A 25793-nucleotide genomic window follows, 5' to 3' on the forward strand; every position below is an offset into this window, starting at 1 on the left:
AAAACTAAATATTTTGGTGTGGATAATATCGCCAGCCTCCCAAGCCAATTACAATCAATTAGGACGGAGGGCCGTCAGAGGGAGACGGCTGTGGTGGTTGGTGGCTAGCGAGGGCCATTTGTGGGGTGAAATAAATTGTGGGAGCGAGAGGAGGAGAGGAAGACAGTGGCGGGAGTGAGGGCAGGGTGTTAATTGGTGTGTGTGTTCATGTGTGTGCGACATGCGTGTGTGTAGGGCTGTTTGACGTGTGAATAGGCCTACCTGACAGGGGCGCCTCGGCTCTGGGCAGGCTTCAGCAGGACAGTGACCGTGCTGTCTGTCTGGTTCAGGGGAGTCTCCTGGTCATAGCCTGGCATCAACGGAGCTGGGGGGGGACACAGGAGCACAGGAGAGTGTGATTTGACTGACAAATACAGACAGACAGAGCCATAACAGCAAGTACACACAAATGCAGACAACCAGGAACAACAAACACTGCTATAGATTACTGGGGATCTCCTGGAGGATTTAGGGCTCTACAGTACATGTTGTCCAGGATTATTGGTTAGTTGGTCCTGGTCATTGTTTCTACTCACCTGAGATCTTGGTGGTGAACTGGGTGATGACGGGGGGTCCGAATCCCTTGACGGTGCTGGCCCGGATGGTGAAGGAGTAGGTGGAGCCGGGGTAGAGACCTACGAACACGTGGGACGTCTCGTTGCTGAACTTAAACACCTTGCCGCTCTGGTTGGTCAGGTCAAACTCTGTGTCGAAGGAGCTCAAGGCCTTGTAGGAGATCTGTGGATTGACACAAGCTAGATTAGATGATTGGAGATGACAAGTTTATATCTATGTTTCAAAACTAGCGTCAGGCTTGCTATGGTCATAGCTATGGTTAGTTTTGGTGTATGGTAAGGATAATGGGGTACATCTATAAAACTATAATGTACTACAATGCTGAAAGAGTTGGAGCACGAAGTTAGAGTTGCATCCAGAGCCCTTGATAGTGAAACAAGGCCTGAACTTTCCATAGAAGCTTCATTCAAGTCTGTCACAATGTTGGAAAGGGAGGAACTTGTGGGCAAAACTGCAGAGAGATAACGCTCAGCTCCAATGTCATTTCCGTGATGGATTGAATAAGCGAGAGTTTGGGCGGGGGGTGGGAAACTGTTGTTCTATTCTAAACCCCCCCATCCCATTCCATCGAGCAGGAGATTGGAGCCCCGGGAATTTCTTTCTGAAAGGGAGTGCTCTCTCTCTTGGAAAGCTTCATTTAAATAAATCATTCGGTCTCCCCTATTAGAAAGCGCCATTATTATTCAGTTCTGATTCCCAATTAAGAAGCACAATGGGGAGTGTTGGAGTGCGGTGGCGGCCATTTGTATCCATCAGGTGTGAAATGCTGCTGCTCAGGACTTCATCAGGAGGGCGGGAGGGAGGCAGGGAGGGAAGAAGGAACGCATCTGGATCATTTAAAAAGGCTAGATAGCTAGCGTTGAGCAGTATTATCACACACAAGGCTGATTGGTGGGGTGAGGGATTTTCAGTTTAGAAAGGGGTTGGGAAAGGAGGATTAGATAGGGTTCAGTTAGGAAAAGGAACAGGGGAAGTCACCATGGTGACTTTGGTCATGTTTTGGTCAGTGCCACACAAGGCAACACTGAATGGTATGATGACACCTTCACCTTGGCAAATCTGCTCCAAACAATGAATGACACACTTGCAATGAACAGAAACAGAAACAACATTTCCTAGTGAACAACTCCTAGGTAGTCCTACATACAGAGCTATTGAAGTACTTAATGACTTATGACAATAAAAGTTTGCTTGTACCACCAGTCATAATAGAATAGCCCTGAATTCATCTGAACGCAAGGGCCACCTGTACATCTTCAAGGCAATGCCCCAAAGAACGAGCCCACACTACAATTGCCGAACTGAGACAAAGCACAATAAAGATGTGACAACCCTGAACAAAAAGCTGTTTTGGAGTGAGAGGTGCATGGCTCACAGTCAAATACTGAAGAGCATATGAGACAAGCTGAATGTCAGCGAATGATAGTAATAATGGGGTTGACTCCATCAGTCTAATGAGGCAGAAAAAAACATTTGATTTGTCCAACTGGATCACAATCCCAGCTCAGAGTTACAGGGGGTGGAAGTGACAGAATATAATTTAATTATGTGCATACCTGACAGCTTAATTGGATAATTTTTGCATAAATTGGGTTCTGGTACAATGGCTCTTTTGAACGCACTAAAAAGCCTCTAACGTCGCATTGTGTGACGAGCGGAAGTGCATGTCAAACGCAAGTCAAACGCTGCGATGGGAGAAACATGTAGGACTACAGTAGCCTATGCACATGTACAGTGCTTTACAACAATTGTTTTATGTACAAATGTGGATTATAGGAAACCACACAGCTATAAGACTCAAACAGTTATTAAGTTGTGAAAGTTATTTTGAGGTTGTGCAAATGTTGAAGAGGGCCAGATGTTTCCGTCTTGACACCACAGTGTTGTTGAAGGGTATTTCAAAAGTCTGCAATCTTTATAAATACTGGATGATGTCAGACAGATGAAGTGCAGCATGTTTCACCCTGTCTAAGGTATGCCCCACGCTCCTGTTAAAGGTCCTATGACAACCAGGCTCAACTACTGTATGCCTCCAGTTTCTATTCCAGCAGCTTGAGGAATAACTCTACGGTTGTTAACTGCCTATTTTAACAGTGTTCGCTACAATCATACGTTTGGTCCCTTCCATCTTTGAAGATCATACTGTATATTCTCTGATTGACTCACAATTGATTTATGAGAACATATCACAAGGAAGAGATACTTCAGTAATATTCAATAAAAGAGGTATCCCGTTCTGCCACACTGCTGACTTGTGCATACTCACTAACTCAGAGAAACAATTATACTTTTGACTTATCCCCAAAACTTGGAATACGGGAGTCTGATTGAACAAGGCCCCAAGTTGTAACTTTAATTTCCTCCCTGGTTGTTGGAGAAACTTGTTTAATTCCTTGTCAGTTGTATTACGAGCTCCACTCTGGGGCACAGGGCTGAGATGGTTTTGGGAGTGCTGTCGGAGTGCTGTCGGAGGGGGTTCAGCGGGTAATAGATTGTGTTAACAAGCCTCAGTGCGTGCAGGCCTTAAGGTTATTAGGTTGGATTTATTAGATAATTAAGGGCCCGGAGTGAATGAAAGATGGAAGCCGCCCGGCTCCTGCCAGGCACAAGATGGATGTGTTGAGAGAGAGAGAGAGAGAGAGACAGAGAGAGAGACAGAGAGAGAGAGAGACAGAGAGAGAGAGAGAGAGAGAGAGAGACAGACAGACAGACAGACAGACAGACAGACAGACAGACAGAGACAGAGATACAGACAGAGAGCGAGCGAGAGAAAGACAGACAGACAGAGAGCGAGCGAGACCGAGAGAGAAAGACAGACAGAGGAAGACTGAGAGAGAGACACAGACGGAGAGAGACAGACGGAGAGAGACAGATGGAGAGACACAGAGAGAGAGACAGAGAGAGAGACACAGAGAGCGAGACAGAGAGAGCGAGACACAGACGGAGCGAGACACAGACAGAGCGAGACACAGAGAGAGAGCGAGACACAGAGAGAGAGCGAGACACAGAGAGAGAGCGAGACAGAGAGAGAGCGAGAGAGAGAGCGAGAGACACAGAGAGAGAAAGAGAGCAGAAACCTACCAGAAAACAATTAGCCAACACCAATTTCAATCCCTTTTAGACAACTTCCTGGACAAAATGTTTCACTGCAAAAGTGAAGGGGTAAACTTGGCAGTAGAAAGCCTAAATAGTACATTTGACCTCTCAGCTTCCCTATCAAATCTAAACATTTCAACCAGACAACCTAAGAAAATGAACAACAATGACAAATGGTTTGATGAAGAATGCAAAAACCTAAGAAAGGAATTGAGGAACCTATCCAACCAAAAACACAGAGACCCAGAAAACCTGAGCCTACGCCTTCACTATAGAGCCCCACAGTGGAGATGTTATAATACCCATAAAACCTAGCGGTCAAACAGGGAAATGGTTCCAATTGTTTTTCCACCATTCATTTTTCCCATTTTGGAAACACTTAAAATAAGGGCTGTGTTTCGTGTAGGCTTACCCTGACGTAACGTTTTGATAACCATGTAAAATCTCTCTTGGACAAGTTGACTTTTAACAATATACATTGCTCAAAAAAATAAAGGGAACACTTAAACAACACAATGTAACTCCAAGTCAATCACACTTCTGTGAAATCAAACTGTCCACTTAGGAAGCAACACTGATTGACAATAAATGTCACATGCTGTTGTGCAAATGGAATAGACAACAGGTGGAAATTATAGGCAATTAGCAAGACACCCCCAATAAAGGACTGGTTTTGCAGGTGGTGACCACAGACCACTTCTCAGTTCCTATGCTTCCTGGCTGATGTTTTGGTCACTTTTGAATGCTGGCGGTGCTTTCACTCTAGTGGTAGCATGAGACGGAGTCTACAACCCCCACACAAGTGGCTCAGGTAGTGCAGCTCATCCAGGATGGCACATCAATGCGAGCTGTGGCAAGAAGGTTTGCTGTGTCTGTCAGCGTAGTGTCCAGAGCATGGAGGCGCTACCAGGAGACAGGCCAGTACATCAGGAGACGTGGAGGAGGCCGTAGGAGGGCAACAACCTATCAGCAGGACTGCTACCTCCGCCTTTGTGCAAGGAGGAGCAGGAGGAGCACTGCCAGAGCCCTGCAAAATGACCTCCAGCAGGCCACAAATGTGCACGTGTCTGCTCAAACGGTCAGAAACAGACTCCATGAGGGTGGTATGAGGGCCCGACGTCCATAGGTGGGGGTTGTGCTTACAGCCCAACACCGTGCAGGACGTTTGGCATTTGCCAGAGAACACCAAGATTGGCAAATTCGCCACTGGCGCCCTGTGCTCTTCACAGATGGAAGCAGGTTCACACTGAGCACATGTGACAGACGTGACAGAGTCTGGAGACGCCGTGGAGAACGTTCTGCTGCCTGCAACATCCTCCAGCATGACCGGTTTGGCGGTGGGTCAGTCATAGTGTGGGGGTGGCATTTCTTTGGGGGGCCGCACAGCCCTCCATGTGCTCGCCAGAGGTAGCCTGACTGCCATTAGGTACCGAGATGAGATCCTCAGACCCCTTGTGAGACCATATGCTGGTGCGGTTGGCCCTGGGTTCCTCCTAATGCAAGACAATACTAGACCTCATGTGGCTGGAGTATGTCAGCAGTTCCTGCAAGAGGAAGGCATTGATGCTATGGACTGGCCCGCCCGTTCCCCAGACCTGAATCCAATTGAGCACATCTGGGACATCATGCCTCGCTCCATCCACCAACGCCACGTTGCACCACAGACTGTCCAGGAGTTGGCGGATGCTTTAGTCCAGGCCTGGGAGGAGATCCCTCAGGAGACCATCCGCCACCTCATCAGGAGCATGCCCAGGCGTTGTAGGGAGGTCATACAGGCACATGGAGGCCACACACACTACTGAGCCTCATTTTGACTTGTTTTAAGGACATTACATCAAAGTTGGATCACCCTGTAGTGTGGTTTTCCACTTTAATTTTGAGGGTTACTCCAAATCCAGACCTCCATGGGTTGATAAATTTGATTTCCATTGATAATTTTTGTGTGATTTTGTTGTCAGCACATTCAACTATGTAAAGAAAAAAGTATTTAATAAGATTATTTCATTCATTCAGATCTAGGATGTGTTATTTTAGTGTTCCATTTATTTTTTTGAGCAGTGTATTTGGCATACTTATCATACTGTGGTACTCTATGGTGAAACACTAAAACAGTGCAAAAATACACAAGGAACAGCACGTCAGAAATCAGCTCAATGTAATTGAAGAATCCATAGAATCTAACCACTTCTGAGAAAATTGGAACACACTAAAACAACAAAAGGAAGAGCTATCTATCCAAAATGGAGATGTATGGATAAACCACTTCTCCAATCTTGTTGGCCCTATAACAAAGAACAAACAGCCAAAACATATACATGATCAATTAAACATTTTAGAGTTAGCTATTAAAAAGACTACCAGAACCCACTGGATTCTCCAATTACATTGAATGAACTACATGACAAAATACAAACCCTTCAATCAAAAAAAAAAGGCCTGTGGTGTTGATGGTCTCCTAAATGAAATGATCAAATATACAGACCACAAATTTCAATTGTCTATACTTAAACATCATCCTCAGCTCTGGCATCTTACCCAGTACTTGGAACCAAGGACTGATCACCCCAATCCACAAAAGTGGAGACAAATTCGACCCCAATAACTACTGTGGGATATGCGTCAACAGCAACCTTGGGAAAATCGTCTGCATTATCATTAATAGCAGACTCCTACATTTCCTCAGTGAAAACAATGTCCTGAGAAAATGTCAAGAAACACAATTAGACCCAACCATGAGAAAACAAAAATATAATTACTTGGCACATTGGAAAAAAATCAACAGAAAAGCAGAGCAAACTGGAATGTTATTTGGCCCTAAATAGAGAGTACACAGTAGCAGAATATCTGACCACCGTGCCTGACCCACAATTAAGAAAATCCTTGACTATGTACAGACTCAGTGAGCATGGCCTTGCTATTGACAGAGGCTGCCAACAAAATGAGGTGGAAACAGAGCTGCACTTCCTAACCTGCCAAATATAGAGACACATATTTCCCTGAGATTACACAGACCCACAAAGAATTTGAAACCAAAACCAATCTTGATAAACTCCCATATCTATTAGGTGAAATACCACATTGTGCCACCACAGCAGCAAGATGTACGACCTGTTGCCACAAGAAAAGGGCAAGCAGTGGAGTACAAACACCATTGTTAATACAACCTATAATTATCTGTTTATTTTCCCTTTCATACTTCAACTATTTGCACATCGTTACAACACTGTACATAATAAATAATATAACATTTGAAATGTCTCTATTCTATTAAAACTTTTGTGAGTGTAATGTTGACTGTTAATTTCCCATTTGCTTATTGTCTATTCCACTTGCTTTGGCAATGAAAACACATGTTTCCCATGCTAATAAAGCCTCTTTGAATTGAATTGACAGAGAGCGAGAAACAGAGAGACACACAGAGAAAGAGACAGAGACCGAGGGGGGGGGGGGGGGACAGAGAGAACGAGAGCTGGGCCTGGGTGGGCGGATGGGCTCGGCAGTTTCCAAGATGATCTTACCTCATACTGCTTAATGATAATGTAGGTCTGGACGGGCTCACGCTTATCTTACCTCATACTGCTTAATGATACCGTAGGTCTGGACGGGCTCGCGCCATCGCAGGGCGATCTTCTCCTCGTACGTGCTCCCCTGGATGGACTCGAGTGGCACAGCACCAGGCACTAAGGAGGAGAGGGAAGAGGGGGAAATAAATTCAGAGCAAATTAAATATCGACCATTTTCGATATTGAGCCACTTCAACATCCTATTACTATCATAAATCGACATCGTGATTCCCATAGATTGGGTGGTTGGTTGGCGGCGAACTTGCTCCAGACCGCACTTGAACGGTTTGGTGAAAAGGATCACCTGAGGTCTCATGGGGGAGCAGGGCGGTCATGGTTGTGCAGCTGTCGGTCTATTCATTCTCCCTGACCCCAGTGAGGTCCTGAAACGTCTGTACAGTACATTTAGTCAAGCTGGATGTTCTGATATTGTCTCTTTCAACTACTTCAATAAGACACATTTGATGGAACCTCCTAAAAGCTGTGAGAGCACAGCATGGTTTGTTTTCCTTTATTGACTTGACAGCATTGCTGTAGATACACTACAGTAAACTGATACAGAGGCTTTACAGCGTGGCTGTAGATACACTACAGTAAACTGATACAGGGGCTTTACAGCGTGGCTGTAGGTACACTACAGTAAACTGATACAGAGGCTTTACAGCGTGGCTGTAGGTACACTACAGTAAACTGATACAGAGGCTTTACAGCGTGGCTGTAGGTACACTACAGTAAACTGATACAGAGGCTTTACAGCGTGGCTGTAGGTACACTACAGTAAACTGATACAGAGGCTTTACAGCGTGGCTGTAGGTACACTACAGTAAACTGATACAGAGGCTTTACAGCGTGGCTGTAGGTACACTACAGTAAACTGATACAGAGGCTTTACAGCGTGGCTGTAGGTACACTACAGTAAACTGATACAGAGGCTTTACAGCGTGGCTGTAGGTACACTACAGTAAACTGATACAGAGGCTTTTCAGCGTGGCTGTAGGTACACTACAGTAAACTGATACAGAGGCTTTACAGCGTGGCTGTAGGTACACTACAGTAAACTGATACAGAGGCTTTACAGCGTGGCTGTAGGTACACTACAGTAAACTGATACAGAGGCTTTACAGCGTGGCTGTAGGTACACTACAGTAAACTGATACAGGGGCTTTACAGCGTGGCTGTAGGTACACTACAGTAAACTGATGCAGCGCTCTGTTGTATATTGAATCAGAAGCATAACAAATTAGCATTAGGGTGAAGGACAGCTAGAGAATGTATGGACTCACTGGCAAAAAAGTTAAATGAAAGGAAAGCAAACCATTCCATTTCCTTACTCATAACAGGGTCAAAGGTTTCTAGTTTCTACATTTCTTTTTGAAAAGAGGTGCAACTTAAATGCACCTCCTATACTCGTGGAAAAGTTAAATTTGTTATCACACAGATAATTCCATTAGAGGTCCTTTGAACATTTGATATCAATTTGAATAACCTCCAAAGGGCTATTGAGGAGCAGAGTGAGATTGTAATTTTCAAATGGCCTTGACTCTTTATTTCTTCAAACTACAAGGAGGAAACAAACAAAGGAAGCATCACAGAAGTAGATGTAGGTGTACGTATCAAAAGGAGGTAATGTAAGTGCTTTCAAATAACTATCTTTCCCTTATTGAAACACAAGCCCTCATGCTTTTGTGCGCTCTTAGGCCCCAATGATGACCTTGAAAAGATGAATGTTGGAAGTGTTGGCAGGGCAGAGTTGGAATCAATTATATTTCAATTTCTTTCACTATCTCCTTCCTTCCCTCTCTCTTCTTCCCATTCTCTCTCCCCCCCCCACCCTCTCGCTCTCTCCCCCACACCCTCTCGCTCTCTCCCCCCCAGCCTCTCGCTCTCTCCCCCCCCAGCATCTCGCTCTCTCCCCCCAGCATCTCCCTCCCCCCCTCTCTAGCTCTCTCCACCTAGCCTCTCGCTCTCTCCCCCACCCTCTCCCTCCCCCTCCCCCTCTAGCTCTCTCCCTCCCTCTCCTCTAGCTCTCTCCCTCCCACTCTCTCGTTCTCCCCCTCCCCCCTCCCCTCTAGCTCTCTCCCTCCCACCCTCTCACTCTCCCCCACCCCTCTCGCTCTCCCCCCCCCCCCCCCCCCCTCGCTCTTCCCCCCCCCCACCAGGTCTCCCTCTCTCGGTACACCCACCATCCTCGTCAGTCAGCACGTCCACGTCCGTGCTCTGCTTGATGCCCTCTGGGTTCCTCAGCACCAGCTTGACGCTGACGTTGGTGTAGGGCGACAGGTTCCGGATGGTGTGCTGCGGAGCCACACTCAGGGTGTCGTAGCACACCTCCTCCCGGGTCTCCTCCTTGCCGCCAGACCGGTAGCGGTACTGGACAGTCAGGTTGTAGCTGTGGCAGCGAGTCACGTTGTAGCCGAAGGGCTCCCAGCGCACTGTGATCTGCTTGGACTTGATGTCCACCACCTCCAGTCTTCGGGGGCCGTGCATGGGGTCTTCAGAGGAGACAGGAGGAGAGAAAGTTAGTCAATCATAAAGATAACATTAACACTAATTTATCACAGCCTGTGTCAAACATGGAGATTATTTCACATATTCAAACATTTGTCAAAAATATTTTAATATAGCTTTTTGTTATCTAAAGGCAAGGAATGTTGGCAAGCATTAAAAACAACATCCCAATCCCCCTAACTACCCAACCTTTACCTTCTGTGGCACTGTGTAAACCCCTCGCCTACCCGCTCTGACTGGGAATGGTAATGCTCCCAACACTGATCCTTGGGGTACCCACACTCTGACAGGGAATAGTAATGCTCCCAACACTGATCGTTGGTGTACCTCGTCTGTACAGACAGCCCCATGCTCTAGAACCCATCAGATTTGATAAGACATCCATGGTTCCGGCTCTCTCTGAGCTCTACTCTCTCCCATGTGTTGGCAAAGACAGCAACACATAGCACTAATAGGATACATTTTTCATCCTGGGTTCAATTGGCAATCCATCGCTGTGGAATTTAGCGCTCTAACACTTAAGTAAGAGTTACATGGGCCATGCTGCTCTCTGACCGCGGGAGCCACCAGATAGGCAATTTGGTGAGCCCGGGTGGACTCTGATGAGGAGACCAAGCTCCAATTGAAGCTGGATGGAAACCATGAGTGGGCAAAACCCATTCAACTGTACTTTTATCATCCTCTCCATGTTCACAGACTCTGTGACAAACATTAGGTCAGAGATAAAAACCTGGGAGGTTTAATGCCATGGCAACAATGACAGAAAAGGAGATGCCCAGTGGTTTAACATTTTCCACTTCTCTTTCTGCTGACATTGAGAGGACATCTTGAAAAACATGCAGCTCATGGACAGGACTCTATTTCATCCTGGGTTTATATGAATATCCAAGTATCTAAGTATAGAGTCCATTTTCTTTATATGTATTTCTATTCGGAGCACGAGGGAGCCGAGATTAAAACAAGGGGGTTGGGAGCACCTTTTAATCAGTAGTCTTGTAATAAAGCTCTCGGGAAGGCGTTTTACAGGCAGAAATCAGATTCTGACAAGCCAGTCACTCGCACTCCTTAGATTTATGGCATTAATCACTAAAATCAGAACATTCTGCACTTCCAGAAAGTCTCTGAAGTCATCAACTTTTAACTTTAGCTGAATCTAGAAGTGCAGCCAACTACATGTATCACAGAGATGATCAGACAAGAGAGATGGATGAAAGGATATCTAAAAGCAATATTACTCTATTTTTACACTCACTTTTGCTCAACATCCCAAAGGACTAAGACCTTTTTGATTATGACAGAATCTAATCCACTAATCTCATATTGTCTGTTATGTAGATTTTGATCAATCAAATATTGTCCAAGGCCTAGATTCCACTCCATTGTAATCCTACATTTGGCTGGATATTTTCATTTAACTTCAATCATGTGCCGTATCTACTAAACACAAGTGGATTATAGGGAGGATCAGTGGAGTATTTTCCAAGAATACAGGCATAAGCTAGCAGATAACCTCTATTCAATTTCCTAAACACAGGATCAGAGCGCTGTGTTGTGTAAATGTGTGAAGATGATATACTGTGAGAGGAAAGCAAGGTCACACTCACTGTTATGGGGAGAAAGAGAAAGACTACTATGGCTGGCCTCCCACCTAGAGCCACTCCAACCGAGGAATGCTAAGAGAATACGCTATACCACAAAGGCTTAGTAGTGAATGTGTGTGTGAGGATGACAAGTCAGAATCAAACCCTGCGTTCTTCTTTCGTGTTGGTCCGCAATAGCTTGTAGGCCAATGCATGCTCATTACAACGCAATACTAAGTGTAAGATTAAAGCACAAGTACAAAAACAATGTTTTATTGATATACCTTTTAATATCACTGAGTAAGCTGCAAGGCTCGAACCTTTGTCGTACGAAATCAAAGATGTAGATTTCAAGAGGACAGGACTGTCTTTGTATTGAGAGCAGCATTGTGGGAGAAAAAAGGGAGAAGGGGGGAGAAAATTGCCACACAAAAGACACATCCTCTCTTCTTTCCTTGACTGTTGATGCAATTGAGAGAGCTTGAGAGCTTCTGTGGACTGAACTAAAAGCTTCTTTGGCTCGAAGCTGCATCTATCACACAACAAACTCCCCGTGTTGAAAAAATGGGGGACAGTTGCGGTGCAGGTGTGGGACTTGAAAATGCCAAAAGTGTATTTTCTGTTCCCTCTAGTCTTTGATGCATATCCAAAGGGCCTGTGAGTGTTCTCGGAAGAGCAGGCTAGAATGTTTCTGGTGATGACAGTCGGGTTACATTGGTCTGTGGCTCTTTGGTTTAGGTACTGTTGAGTACAGGTAGCCTGCCTTATAATGCAGGGACAGATGGACACTGTGGGCCATTCAGATCTGCCCTCAGTTGATCAGGAAGACAATTGTCCTCCAATATCCTCAACATATATATTTTGTCTATTCTGTTACTAGGAAGTGGTGGTGGAATTATGCCAGATATCTCCATTTCACCTCATAGGCACATTAGTTTCAATGCACTTTTTCCACAGTTGACATCACATGAACATAGTCTATGACAAAGCACTATCTATCATCTGTGATTCCATGGTCTCCTCACCTATACAGCATTCACTTACCTGATCCCATTTGGCTCTTAAAAGCTAGGATTGAGGATAGGTACCTCTTACTAAAATACAGTTTCCAAGTCTGCAGTGCACTTTCCCATTGTACTTGTACGACGGTGCAATCCAGAGCCCACTGTATGTAACATTGTCACCGTTCTAAACTGTAATCACTGGCTGAACTGATGGGTAGCTCAGCTGGATAGTAGGCCTGAGGATTCTTCCACTGCACATCTAGTCTTCTTCACTATTCAGGAGCTGCAGCCTAAGTGTCTGCCGACGCTGCGAGACATTCAAAGTAAGCCAGAGGAGGGGTGAGCACAATGGCAATTGGGCCTAGCCGTGGAAGAGTGCTTACTGTTTCCTTTATGTGTTGATTGCGCATAGAAAAGCATCACTTTGAATACTTGAAAGCATAATTGGAGCACTTCGGCATAATACCCCTTAAAATGTCCTACTGGAAAGCAGGAGAGCAAAAACATTTTGGGGGTCAAAAGTTCCTTTTCAATAGCACATTTTGTTTCATTTCGCATAATAATGAATTAGAGTAAAAGTGGTGGTGACAGAGGTGTATGATGAAACCTAAGGGCTCTGTGCAGGACAGTCAAGTTCTTCCACACCGATCTCGACAAACCATTTCTGTATGGAACTTACTTTGTGCACGGGGGCATTGTCATTCTGAAACAGGAAAGGGCCTTCCCCAAACTGTTGCTACAAAGTTGGAAGCACAGAATCATCTAGAATGTCATTGTATGCTGTAGCGTTAAGATTTCCCTTCACTGGAACTAAGGGGCCTAGCTCTAACCATTAAAAAACAGCCCCAGACCATTATTCCTCCTCCACCAAACTTTACAGTTCGCACTACGCATTGGGGCAGTTAGCGTTCTCCTGCCATCCGCCAAACCCAGGTTTGTCCGTCGGACTGCCAGATGGTGAAGCGTGATTCATCACTCCAGAGAACACGTTTCCACTGCTCCAGAGTCCAATGGCAGCGAGCTTTACACCACTCCAGCCGACGCTTGGCATTGCGCATGGTGATCTTAGGCTTGTGTGCGGATGCTCGGCCATCAAAACCCAGCTCCCGACAAACAGTTTTTGTGCTGATGTTGCTTCCAGAGGCAGTTTGGAACTCGGTAGTGAGTGTTGCAACCGAGGACAGGTGATTTTTACGCACTACACGCTTCAGAGGTCCCGTTCTGTGAGCTTGTGTGGCCTACCACTTCGCGGCTGAGCCATTGTTGCTCCTAGACGTTTCCACTTCACAATAACAGCACTTACAGTTGACCGGAGCAGCTCTAGCAGGGCAGAAATTTACGAATTCACTTGTTGGAAAGGTGGCATCCTATGACGGTGCCACGTTGAAAGTAACTGAGCTCTTCAGTACGGGCAATTCTACTGCCAATGTTTGTCTACGGAGATTGCACGGTTCTGTGCTCGATTTTATACACCTGTCATCAACGGGTGTAGTTGAAATAGCCGGATCCACTAATTTGAAGGGGTGTCCACATACAAAATATATACAAAAATATCTTCACAGGAGATCGGGAAGGCTCGGGCCTTTTCAAAAGCAAACACAGCCAACTAATCTGTGAGCGCCCTTTTTAAAACCCTGGGGCGCGCTCCAAAACTGTCGGCAGATCAAAGGGGGGAGTGATGGGGAGTGTTTAGAAGAGCAGAGCAATTACTGGATGGCTATTAACAGGAGCACATTCACAGCTGACGTAGAAATACTGTACAGTATATGCTATACCATAACCGTACCACTGAATCTTACTCAAAGAGAGAGAACAAGGAGGGAGAATGAGACAGAGAGAGAGAGAGAGAGAGAGAGAGAGAGTAAAAAGAGAGAGCGAGATTGAGAGAATAGAGAGAGCAGAGGAAGACAGAGAGAATTGAAAGAGCCAAGAGGAAGAACATGAGAAAGGGAGAGAGAGAGTGATAGAAAGACAGAGAAATGTAGAGTTAGCCAAGAAAGAGAAAGAGAGATAGATAGGCGAGAAAGTGAGTTGTGACAGTAAACAGCCCACAGGGCCTCTTACCCCCTTCCACCCATAAATCAATAACTCCAGCATTCCAGATCCCTGGGAATTCATTACCAGTCAACAGGAGCGGTGTTCTGTACACTACACTTATGTCCTGACCACAGCAATAATTCCGCTCCTTCACAATTCCCCGAGCATCGAACGGACAGCGGGAAAATAATAATTAATGTTCATGAATGCCCTAAACGATGACCCCTGACCCCAGCATGGAGGAGGAAGACAAAGAGAAAGAGAGAGAGTCTCTCTATTAAAACCCAGCAGAGAGGGGGTCTATAATTGGCCATTCAGAGTGAGGTCAACATATCAACCACTCAGAGGAGACACTGGAGGCTGCACACAGTAGCTCCTAACAGGCAGTGTACAAAGCATACAGTAGGGTCTGCATGGCCTAACTGAACTTGGATAGGCTATCAGCAGAAAATGACATCAAAACTAAGCATGTCACACCTTGCTATGACAAATACGAGGATGGAGATGATCGAATAAAAATATACCTCTATCTGTTCTATTGGGACAAAACCTTGACGTGCGTTTCTCCTCTAGAGGCCTTCTCCGAGATGTTGTGGCGCGCACACACGCGTCATCTCAGCCAGACGGCACGACTGCCCAAATCAGCTGACCTTCTGTTTACGATCCCTCTTTCCCTCCCTCCACATCATCCTCTTCAGAGTGTCACCCCCCCCCCCCCACCCCCTCCCCCCAAGGAGCCATTTGCCCTTCAGACTTCACAAGCGCCTTCCTTTGCACAATACACCCACCCAACCGTCTGGCATTAATTTTAACACATTGATTTTCTCCAACTTCACCCCCTCTTCCCTCTATCCTCCCACTGCCTTGTAATTGATGGTGAGACAGTCAAAAGACTGTTAACAATCTAATCGATTAACCCACGTTGCAGAAAAAAACAACTCCCACCGGACAAATCACGGTTTATTCACGCAGGTAATCAGCTGCTGGAAGTAATGTGTGTGTGTGTGTGTGTGTGTGTGTGTGTGTGTGTGTGTGTGTATGTGTGTAGAGGAGAAAGCAGAGAGACTATCAGGTCTAGGAGTGTGTTGTGAGTTGCTGACAAAGCATATAGTCTCTCTAGCAGGTCTAGGAGTGTGTTGTGAGTTGCTCTTAAAGCATATAGTCTATCAGGTCTAGGGGTGTGTTGTGAGTTGCTGTTAAAGCATATAGTCTCTATCAGGTCTAGGGGTGTGTTGTGAGTTGCTGATAAAGCAGAGAGACAGTATAAAGTAGGGCTCCTGCTGCTATGCTGTTGTTGGTGGGTAAACAAATAGCCCAGTGGCCAGACTGCAGGCAGAGAGATAAGGGCCAAAACTTCTCCATGGCCACCAATCAAATACGGAGACTGAGATCAAGATCAAACACACATGCACATAAACTTGCGGACTCACACCTGTAGTCACAAACATTCATGAATGAAGACACACATTCACACGGACCAATACATGAAAGCATGTGCGCACAGGCATTGTCTGACCACTGGCGATAACTCTCTCTTGATGTTTATTTGTGTGTATTGAACTACAGGCTCTTTTCTTCTTCAAGTCGCCTTTATCGCGGTGAGAATTGTCCGGTTCAGTGTTATCAAGGCCAGACTTAAAATAATTAAAGTCAGGAACACGTCGCTGGGCCCACTGTAAATCATCCAGATACAGCGTATGATAAAACCTGTGCTCGCTCAAGGAAACAGAAACTGATCAAAAGAAGTGAGAAAAACATCCTTCCTGTGATAAAAACTGCCGCAATTTCCACAAAACAAATGCTATCTTCTGTCCTTCAAAGACGCACCCCGTTAAAAGGAAACAAAACTCAGAAACGAGTCAAGAAAAATCTCACGTCGCCTCCTTATCAAACAACTTCTTCCACATTTATCGCTCTCAAACATCCATAGGCCCTCCTTCCACCCCCCCCCCCCCCCTCCCTCACCTGCTCCCCGCTCTCTCCCTTTTCCCCCCTCTATTTGTGGGGAGAACTATTGAGGTTGGGCTCAGTTGGTAAATAGTTGCTGGTGCACTAAAAGCGGGGGGGAATTGCCGGCTGGCCAGGCAGACAAATCAAATTAGCCGGTGTCTTCGGGTAGTGACACGCGTTCGCTACATTGGAAATTCACACCAGCCGTGCTGGAGGAGCGTGAGGAGGGGGGATCTCAGTTCTCTGGCTGAGGGGAAATGTCATGGCTGAAAGAGAGAGAGTGAGAGGAGAGAGGGAGATCGAGATTGTGAGAAATTAGGGTGAGATAGGGGACGGGGAGAAGAGAGGGAGAGAGCGACAACGGCTTGATGTCTGTTGGGACATGGCAATCTCCCTCTGGGGTAATAGAGACGGCTGGCGATGGCCGTGGAAGACGGGTTATTGAGTCTGCCTTAAACACGCAGACACACACCGCATCACACATGCACAATAGATTTACAGTAAGACAGGAGGTTATGGGAGAAAAACAAGTGGAGAGGAGGGGTGGTGGTGGGAGAGTCTTGAACACACTAACTTTTTTTTCAAACATTCACTAACTGTATGTTTGAGTATGGCGGAAAGTGTGCCTGTATGTGTGAGCGCATGCATGTGTCTGTGTGTGTGTCTGAATAGGATGGGAGGTTTAAAGAACATCCATCTCTTTCCCAGAGGGTACGAAGGTCCCCTTAACCGTCCTCTCCAAGGTCCTCTTAACCATCCTCTCCAAGTTCCCCTTAACCGTCCTCTCCAATCACCAGAGAACCAATCCACGCTCTCCTGCTCACGTAATAGCCAAATAGCTTGGAGAGCCCGAGCATGACGAGCCTTCTTTGACACACCTGTCATAGAATCATACAAAATGGCGGGTCAGGGGCCAAGGTTGCTCTTCGGAGGAGAAGATGGATGAAGCCTATTACCCTGGCCTTAAGCCTCCAGGTAGGGACATGTCTGAATGGGAGGGAGGGATGGGGAGAGGAATGACGCTGCCAGAGAATTGATATTCATCGCATTTCAGGATCGGTAGGGGTGGGGTTTTCAGCCTTACCCCCCACTTGTACCAGTATAATCAAATAATTTAAAGGTGCAGCATGCAGAAATCACTACGCCATTTCCTGGTTGCTAAAATTCTAGTAGTTCGCCTAATTTCAGTTTATATGACTAAATTGCACCAAAAACATTGTATTTTCAGCTGTTTGAAGCTGGTGTACAAAACCGAAAGCGTCACAATTATTTATTTGAAAAACAACAGTAAGGAATGTATAAAGTGTGTAAGCCAGAGAAAAATGTCTGTAGCGTAGCTGTGGCATAGCACAGCATTAGCATGTTGTAGCTAGCATAGTGTAGTGTGGTGCATCTTTCTACCTAAGCTCTCTTATGCAGTGGGCAGTGTTATGGTGCAGCAGCAGTCCTCTTGTGATGCACTAAGTGCTCTGGGAGGGAGAATAAAGGTATTAGTCCCGGATGAGAGGAAACAAATTGGCCGTGTCTGTGGCAGCCACGCTCCTACCCTGATACAGGGGTGTGTGTGGCTTAGTGTGTGTGAGCGAGCAAGAGGCAGCCAGTTCATCCTGCACGCAGACTCCAAAGCCTTGCTTTAAAATGACAGCCTCAATTCTCAGGCTCATTCTGGATTTTGCAATAGATAGAACAATAGATAGAATAATAGAAGAACGATAGAGTTGGTCCCCCCTCCACTCTTCTGGGAAGGCTTTCCACTAGAGGTTGCAACATTGCTGCGGGGACTTGCTTCCATTCAGCCACAAGAGCATTAGTGAGGTCGGGCACTGATGTTGGGAAATTAGGCCTGGCTCGCAGTCAGCGTTCCAATTCATACCAAAGGTGTTCTATGGGGTTGAGGTCAGGGCTCTGTGCAGGCCAGTCAAGTTCTTCCACACCGATCTCGACAAACCATTTCTGTATGGCCCTCGCTTTGTGCATGAGGGCATTGTCATGCTGAAACAGGACAGGGCATTCCCAAAACTGTTGCCACAAAGTTGGAAGCACATAATTGTCTAGAATGTAATTGTATGTCACTTTACAGTTGGCACTATGCATTGTGGCAGGTAGCGTGCTCCTGGCATCCGCCATACCCAGATTCGTCCGTCAGACGAATCTGCCAGAGGCAGTTTGGAACTCGGTAGTGAGTGTCGCAATTGAGGACAGGCGTTTTTATTTTTGGAGCAACTCGCCGGTCCCGTTCTGTGAGCTTGAGTGGCCTACCACTTCGCGGCTGAGCCGTTGTTGCTTCTAGACCATTCCACTACACAATAACAGCACTTACAGTTGACCGGGACGAACTGACTTGTTGGAAAGGTGGCATCCTATGACGGTGACACGTTGAAAGTCACTGAGCTCTTCAGTAAGGCCATTCTACTGCCAATGTTTGTCTATGGAGATTGCATGACGGTGTGCTCGATGTTATACACCTATCAGGAATGGGTGTGGCTGATATAGCCAAATCCACTAATTTGAAGGGGTGTCCACATACTTTTGTATATATAGTGTAGATAGATAACCTGTAAACTTGTCTAGTTCTCAAATTAGGAGGTCTTCATAGCTGTTCTGGTACAACACAGGGGGAGATAACAGATTGTGTTTGACTGACAGCCGTCCTCTTTTTCACACTCGGCGAGATGTGTGATACGCCGTCAGACCCCTGCACAGCCTTGCAGCACACATTCTCATGGGTGAGTTCGAGCGTTGCAGCGACTAAACTCTGGCGCAGGCGAGCGGAGAGGGAGACGTCAGTGATTCTTCCCAGGGATACCAGAGATACAGAGGAACAGCTGTTATCACTGAGACCAGTCGTCTGTGTGTGGTTGTGTGTGTGTATGCGTGTGTACTGAGTGCTTTTTGAGAAGGAAAAAAACGGTTCAGTATCGACGACAACAAAACAGGAAGAGTGTTGTTCCGCTTGAAAGTGCGTTTCATGTCAGTGTACCTTCGTCCTGATCCCGCTGTCACTCATCTCTACTACTGTGCTATTCAATTCAGAGTAGCTCGGCACACACACAATTTTTTTTTTTTTTTTAAACCCTTGTAAAAAGAGCGAGAGAGAGAGAGACAGAAGGATTTCAACAATATCAACACAGCCTTCTGGGTAATGGCATCCAGCTTTCATCCTTATCAAAGCCCCGCTTCAGATCAGGTGGAAGCAGCCAATAATGACGGCTTTTTTACAACCGACAATCAAACCTAAATTACTCTCCGTGAGTGCTCTCCTGTATACCGCTATCCCTCCCCTCTTCTCCTCTCCCCCATTCATAAAGGTAGAAGGACACAGAGGCACATCTGCCACTAAAACCACCAATCCCACACTGTATTTACACCCCACGGTTTAGAGGTTCTATAACCGATATTGGTGGTTGTATTGAGTGTGTGCGCGCGTATGGCTCCTCATTCATTGAAGTGAAACGACTTTATAGCGTCACCCTTGGTGAAGTCAGAGAGCATGGCCGTGACACCTCGTTAAAAGCTGCAGACTGGGAGTCGAGGGAGGGGAAGTTTACAAATTACCAGATGAATATGTTGTTGTGGAACACCTCCCCTTCTTACATCCGGCTACATCGTCCTACTAGGGCCTGTCAGTGAAGTGTAACTCCATTCATTATTCATGTCATTACATGACACATTAACGTGGCAATTGGAAATACCTCAATTAAGGAGCAGTCTCTCACCATCATCCCGTGTCATCGCTAAAATAAGACTTAAAGGATTCATGACATGTTATTGTGAAATAAATGGCTTGTCCGAGTCAGCAAATAAAGCAAAGCACACACCAGCTACCAGACGTTTTCTGTCTTTCTGAATTAAGTGCCACGACCAAAGTGATGTGATGAAGAACTGACCACCCACAAGTAGAGACTGACGGGATGGAGGGATGGATGAATAGATTGAGGGAGGAGAAGTGTCAGCTCCATTCAACCTATCTCCCTCTCCTCTCGCCCTGACACGGCTCTGCAGAGCGAGACGAGACATGTTTCAAATCTGTTCTCATCAGGAAGAGGCCATGTTTCCTCTAAAGGTCAGACCCCTGGACTGGCAGAGCTGTGAGTGCGGCGTGTGTGTGTGCCTCCATGTGCAACAACCTCTCCCTCAATGTCAGCAAGACAAAGGAGCTGATCGTGGACTACAGGAAATGGAGGGCCGAGCTTCAAGTTCCTCAGTGTCCACATCACTAAGGAATTATCGTGGTCCACACACGTGAAGAGGGCACAACAACTCCTCTTCCCCCTCAGGAGACTGAAAAGATTCGTCATGGGTCCTCAGATCCTCAAAAAGTTATACAGCTGCACCATTGAGAGCATCTTGACTGGCTGCATCACCGCTTGGTATGGCAACTACTTGGCATCCGACCACAAGGCGCTACAGAAGGTAGTGCGTATGGCCCAGTAAATCACTGGGGTCGAGCTACCTGCCATCCAGGACCATTATACCAGGCGGTGTCAGAGTAAGGCCCTTAAAGACTTAAAGACTATTTGCAAATTTTAAACTTTTTAACTGCATTGTTGGGAACGGGTTCATAAGTAAGCATTTCACGGTAAAGTCTACACTTCTTGTATTCGGCGCATTTGACAAATAAAATTAGATTTGATACGATGCTGTTACTGTTTATTATCTATCCCGTTGCCTCGTCACTTTATCCCTACCTATATGTACATATCTACCTCAATTACCTTGTACCCCTGCACATCGACTCGGTACTGGTACCCCGTGTATATTGCAAAGTTATCGTTACTCATTGTGTATTTATTCCTCGTGTTATTATTTGTCTATGATTTCAAACAAACAAAAAATCTCGAATTTTTGGAAAGGGCCATGACGAACCCCGTCCTCATACCTGCAGTGAAGGAGAGAGGGGCAGTAGGGAGGAAGAGGGGGGCAGTAGGGAGGGAGAGAGGGGCAGTAGAGGGGTAGCGGGGTAGCAGGGAAGGCGAGGGGGCCAGTGGGGGGCCTGCAGGGAAGGAGAGAGGGGCAGTAGGGAGGGAGAGAGGGGCAGTAGAGGGGTAGCAGGGAAGGCGAGGGGGGCAGTGGGGGGCCTGCAGGGAAGGCAAGGGGGGGAGTGGGGGGCCTGCAGGGAAGGCGAAGGGGGCAGTGGGGAAGGGGGGTAATAGGGAAGGAGGGGGGGGGGGGCGGGAGGGTCCTTGAGCCGAGGTCTTATCTGGTCCCTCTGTGGCTGGGAGCCAGAGAGCTCCTCAAACCTTGGCCCTGCTCTGGAGCCCCCTCTGGGAATTTTCACTTTTACACGCACCACGCGCACACACACACACACAGATGCAGTCTCACGCGTGCACACAAGAATACAAATATTTAACTCTTTCCCAAGCCCATATAAAATATTTCTCTCCCTCTCTCACACACACACACACACTAGGCAAACAAACATATTTAACAGACAGCAAAGCCATAGGAAAGAGTCCTACTGACGATAAGAATAGCTGCTGATGTATAATTGATTTGAGGGGTAATCAGTGATTGCACGCTCCTTATTGCCTTATCGTTTGAAGTCCAGCCTTTCCCAACGCATTCCCTTTGCTTATCCAATTACACGAGAGGAGCATGTACACGAAATGCCAAGTATGAAATATCGGAACATGTGAAAAGCCCACTCTCTGCCTCAGCCATCACATTCAGCACACACCATAAAATGATGATTTGATTTCAACAGGGTTTCTAGGATTTATTTGTATTTTTACAAAGGCTTCTTTTGACAAACAATTTCTCTGAAGTGAAAGAAAAAACATCACTGAGAGAGTGAGAAATGTCCCATTCAAATACAGGAAACTTCAGAGTATCCATTTGAAGAACTGTGTGGAAACAATATTCTATCATCACATTTTTAAGGGTGGCAATTGACAGTCAATATAGGACCTCCCCATTATGTTAGAACACAACTGGACTCTGACACTTACCATTCAAACTAGAGGTTAAAGCTTTTAGGGTAGATAGTGTGAAATAACAGTCTATTTTCTAATGATCGTAGAGGAGGCTAAACACACACCCTAATTTGAGAGAAGTGAGGAGCGTTCTCCACACCAATTACCCCACTCCACTCTCGCAGTGGGTTGCCTGGGGCGATTAGGCTCTTTGAGGTGTGCATGTGAGTGTTGGGGTAATGGCCTCCTTCACCGATAAAAGGTAGGTTTGGTTTATTTACCGCCCCCGACAATGATGAGACAGCCTACAGGGAAGAGGTCATTGACCTGGCAGTGTGGTGCCAGGACAACAACCTCTCATTCAACGTCAGCAAGACAAAGGAGCTGATCGTGGACTACAGGAAACGGAGGGTCGAGCACGCCCCAATCCAAATTGACGGGGCTGTAGCGGAACAGGTCGAGAGCTTCAAGTTCCTCAGTGTCCACATCACTAAGGAACTATCATGGTCCACACACATTGACACAGTCATGAAGAGGGCACGACAACGCCACTTCCCCCTCAGGAGGCTGAAAAAAGTTGTCATGGGCCCTCAGATCCTCAAAAAGTTATAGAGTTGCACCATTGAGAGAATCTTGACTGACTGTATCACCCCTTGGTATGGCAACTGTTTGGCATCCGACCGCAAGGCGCTACAGAGGGTAGTGCGTACGGCCCAGTACATCACTGGGGCCGAGATCCCTGCCATCCAGGACCTCTATACCAGGCAATGTCAGAGAAAGGCCCTAAAAATTGTCAAAGACTCCAGCCACCCAAGTCATAGACTGTTCTCTCTGCTAACGCACGGCAAGCGGTACCGATGCACTAATATTGGAACCAACAGGACCCTGAACAGCTTCTACCCCCAAGCTATAAGACTGCTAAATAAACTCAGCAAAAAAAGATGATTCGTAAAAATCCAAATAACTTCACAGATCTTCATTGTAAAGGGTTTAAACACAGTTTCCCATGCTTGTTCAATGAACCATAAACAATTAATGAACATGCACCTGTGGATCGGTCGTTAAGACACTAACAGCTTACAGGCGGTAGGCAATTAAGGTCACAGTTATGAAAATTTAGGACACTAAAAAGAGGCCTTTCTACTGACTCTGAAAAACACCAAAAGAAAGATGCCCAGGGTCCCTGCTCATCTGTGTAAACGTGCCTTAGGCATGCTGCAAGGAGGCATGAGGATTGCAGATGTGGCCAGGGCAGTAAATTGCAATGTCCGTACTGTGAGACGCCTAAGACAGTGCTACAGGGAGACAGGACGGACAGCTGATCGTCCTCGCAGTGGCACGTATAACAACACCTGCACAGGATCGGTACATCTGAACATCACACCTGCGGGACAGGTACAGGATGGCAACAACAACTGCCCGAGTTACACCAGGAATGCACAATTTTACATTTAAGTCATTTAGCAGACGCTCTTATCCAGACCGACTTACAAATTGGTGCATTCAACTTAGATAATTAAAAAGGGATGTGCGTCAAGAGACCAGTGCGCAAATTTCAAACATCCAATGAGCACAGCGCTCAAGAGAAGCACGAGAATATGGATAGGTTGGCCACTGGCAGCTCCTATTTTAATTACTGTGGCCATCATGCAGGAGATGGTGCATTAACACACATCCTTCAATCTGTACAACAATCGAAGGGCTAGCTAGCTACCGCTTACAATACGAGGTGATACCAAAGTCAAAGATCGTTTAGAAACTGAGTTAACAGTCTAGTTTGCTGCCTGTGTTATTTAGCTATTTAACAAGCTAGCCAGCTTTACAGAGTCATGGTCATGGACCAGCAGCGAGTCGGGCGAGCTCTCCACTACTAGTACACACACCACTCTCCTCCTCCATATTGGTTTAAAAAGAAAACAAAAGCAGCACTACTCCACTAGCATGCACAATCCCTCCATCAGTGCTCAGACTGTCCGCAATAGGCTGAGAGAGGCTGGACTGAGGGCTTGTAGGTCCTCACCAGACATCACCGGCAACAACGTTGCCTATGGGCACAAACCCACCGTCGCTGGACCAGAAAGGACTGGCAAAAAGTGCTCTTCACAAACGAGTCGCGGTTGTCTCACCAGGGGTGATAGTTGGATTCGCGTTTATCGTCGAAGGAATGAGCGTTACACGAGGCCTGTACTCTGGAGCGGGTTTAATTTGCAGGTGGATCCATCATGGTCTGGGGCGGTGTGTCACAGCATCATCGGACTGAGCTTGTTGTCATTGCAGGCAATCTCAACGCGGTGCGTTACAGGGAAGACATCCTCCTCCCTCATGTGGTACCCTTCCTGCAGGCTCATCCTGACATGACCCTGCAGCATGACAATGCCACCAACCATACTGCTCGTTCTGTGCGTGATTTCCTGCAAGACAGGAATGTCACTGTTCTGCCATGGCCAGCGAAGAGCCCGGATCTCAATCCCATTGAGCACGTCTGGGACCTGTTGGATCGGAGGGTGAGGGCTAGGGCCATTCCCCCCAGAAATGTCTGGGAACTTGCAGGTGCCTTGGTGGAAGAGTGTGGTAACATCTCACAGCAATAACTGGCAAATATGGTGCAGTACATGAGGAGGAGATGCACTGCAGTACTTAATGCAGCTGGTGGCCACACCAGATACTGACTGTTACTTTTGATTTTGACCCCCCCTTTGTTAAGGGACACATTATTCCATTTCTGTTAGTCACGTCTGTGGAACTTGTTCAGTTTATGTCTCAGTTGTTGAATCTTGTTATGTTCATACAAATATTTACACATGTTAACTTTGCTAAAAATAAATGCAGTTGACAGTGAGAGGATGTTTCTTTTTTTGCTGAGTTTAGTTAACCAATAGTTACCCGGAATATCTGCTTTGACCGCTTTTGCACTAATCTCTTTTGACTCATTACATATGCTGCTGTTACTGTTTATTATCTATCCCGTTGCCTCGTCACTTTATCCCTACCGATATATACATATCTACCTCAACTATCTTGTAGCCCTGCACATCAACTCGGTACTGGTACCCTGTATATATAGCCAAGTTATCGTTACTCATCATGGATGTATTATTTATTATGATTCCTTGATTTAATTGTATATTTATTCCTTGTGTTATTTTTTTACTTTTTTCTTCTTCTTTTTTTTCAGAATTGTTGGGAAGGGCCCGTAAGTAAGCATTTCACTGTTAGTCTACACCTGTTGTTTACGAAGCATGTGACAAATACATTTTGATTTGAATTCATACTTACACGGTCTGAAATGTCTCTTGTCAAGGTGTCAGTTAATATCACCCTAGTCAACGTCCTTCCTTAGTATTAAAGAAGATAGAAGACGACGGACACAGTAACAGTGAATAGGGTCCAAATAGGGTTGGTGTGTAGATTCACCTGCTATGCAGCTAGAGTGCTAAATGTGCTGTATACCCATGCAGCTAGAGTGCTATATATGCTGTATACCCATGCAGCTAGAGTGCTAAAGGTGCTGTATAACCCATGCAG

General features: G+C 46.2%; 1 protein-coding gene across 1 annotated transcript in view; it reads right to left on the bottom strand.

Moving 5' to 3' along the window:
* Positions 1-261: 261 nt before the first annotated feature.
* Positions 262-25793, bottom strand: part of LOC311115030 (receptor-type tyrosine-protein phosphatase mu-like) — a gene marked incomplete at both ends in the record, with an annotated part of 63322 nt that continues 37790 nt past the window's right edge. The window contains 4 exons of the mRNA XM_084190247.1: positions 262-364; positions 576-777; positions 7282-7391; positions 9458-9766. Of these exons, the coding sequence (XP_084046373.1) occupies positions 262-364; positions 576-777; positions 7282-7391; positions 9458-9766 (724 nt within the window). The remainder of the gene's footprint in view (positions 365-575; positions 778-7281; positions 7392-9457; positions 9767-25793) is intronic.

Source organism: Coregonus lavaretus (genome assembly GCF_964263955.1).
Source record: "Coregonus lavaretus genome assembly, contig: HAP1_SCAFFOLD_2657, whole genome shotgun sequence".
Classification (NCBI taxonomy): domain Eukaryota; kingdom Metazoa; phylum Chordata; class Actinopteri; order Salmoniformes; family Salmonidae; genus Coregonus; species Coregonus lavaretus.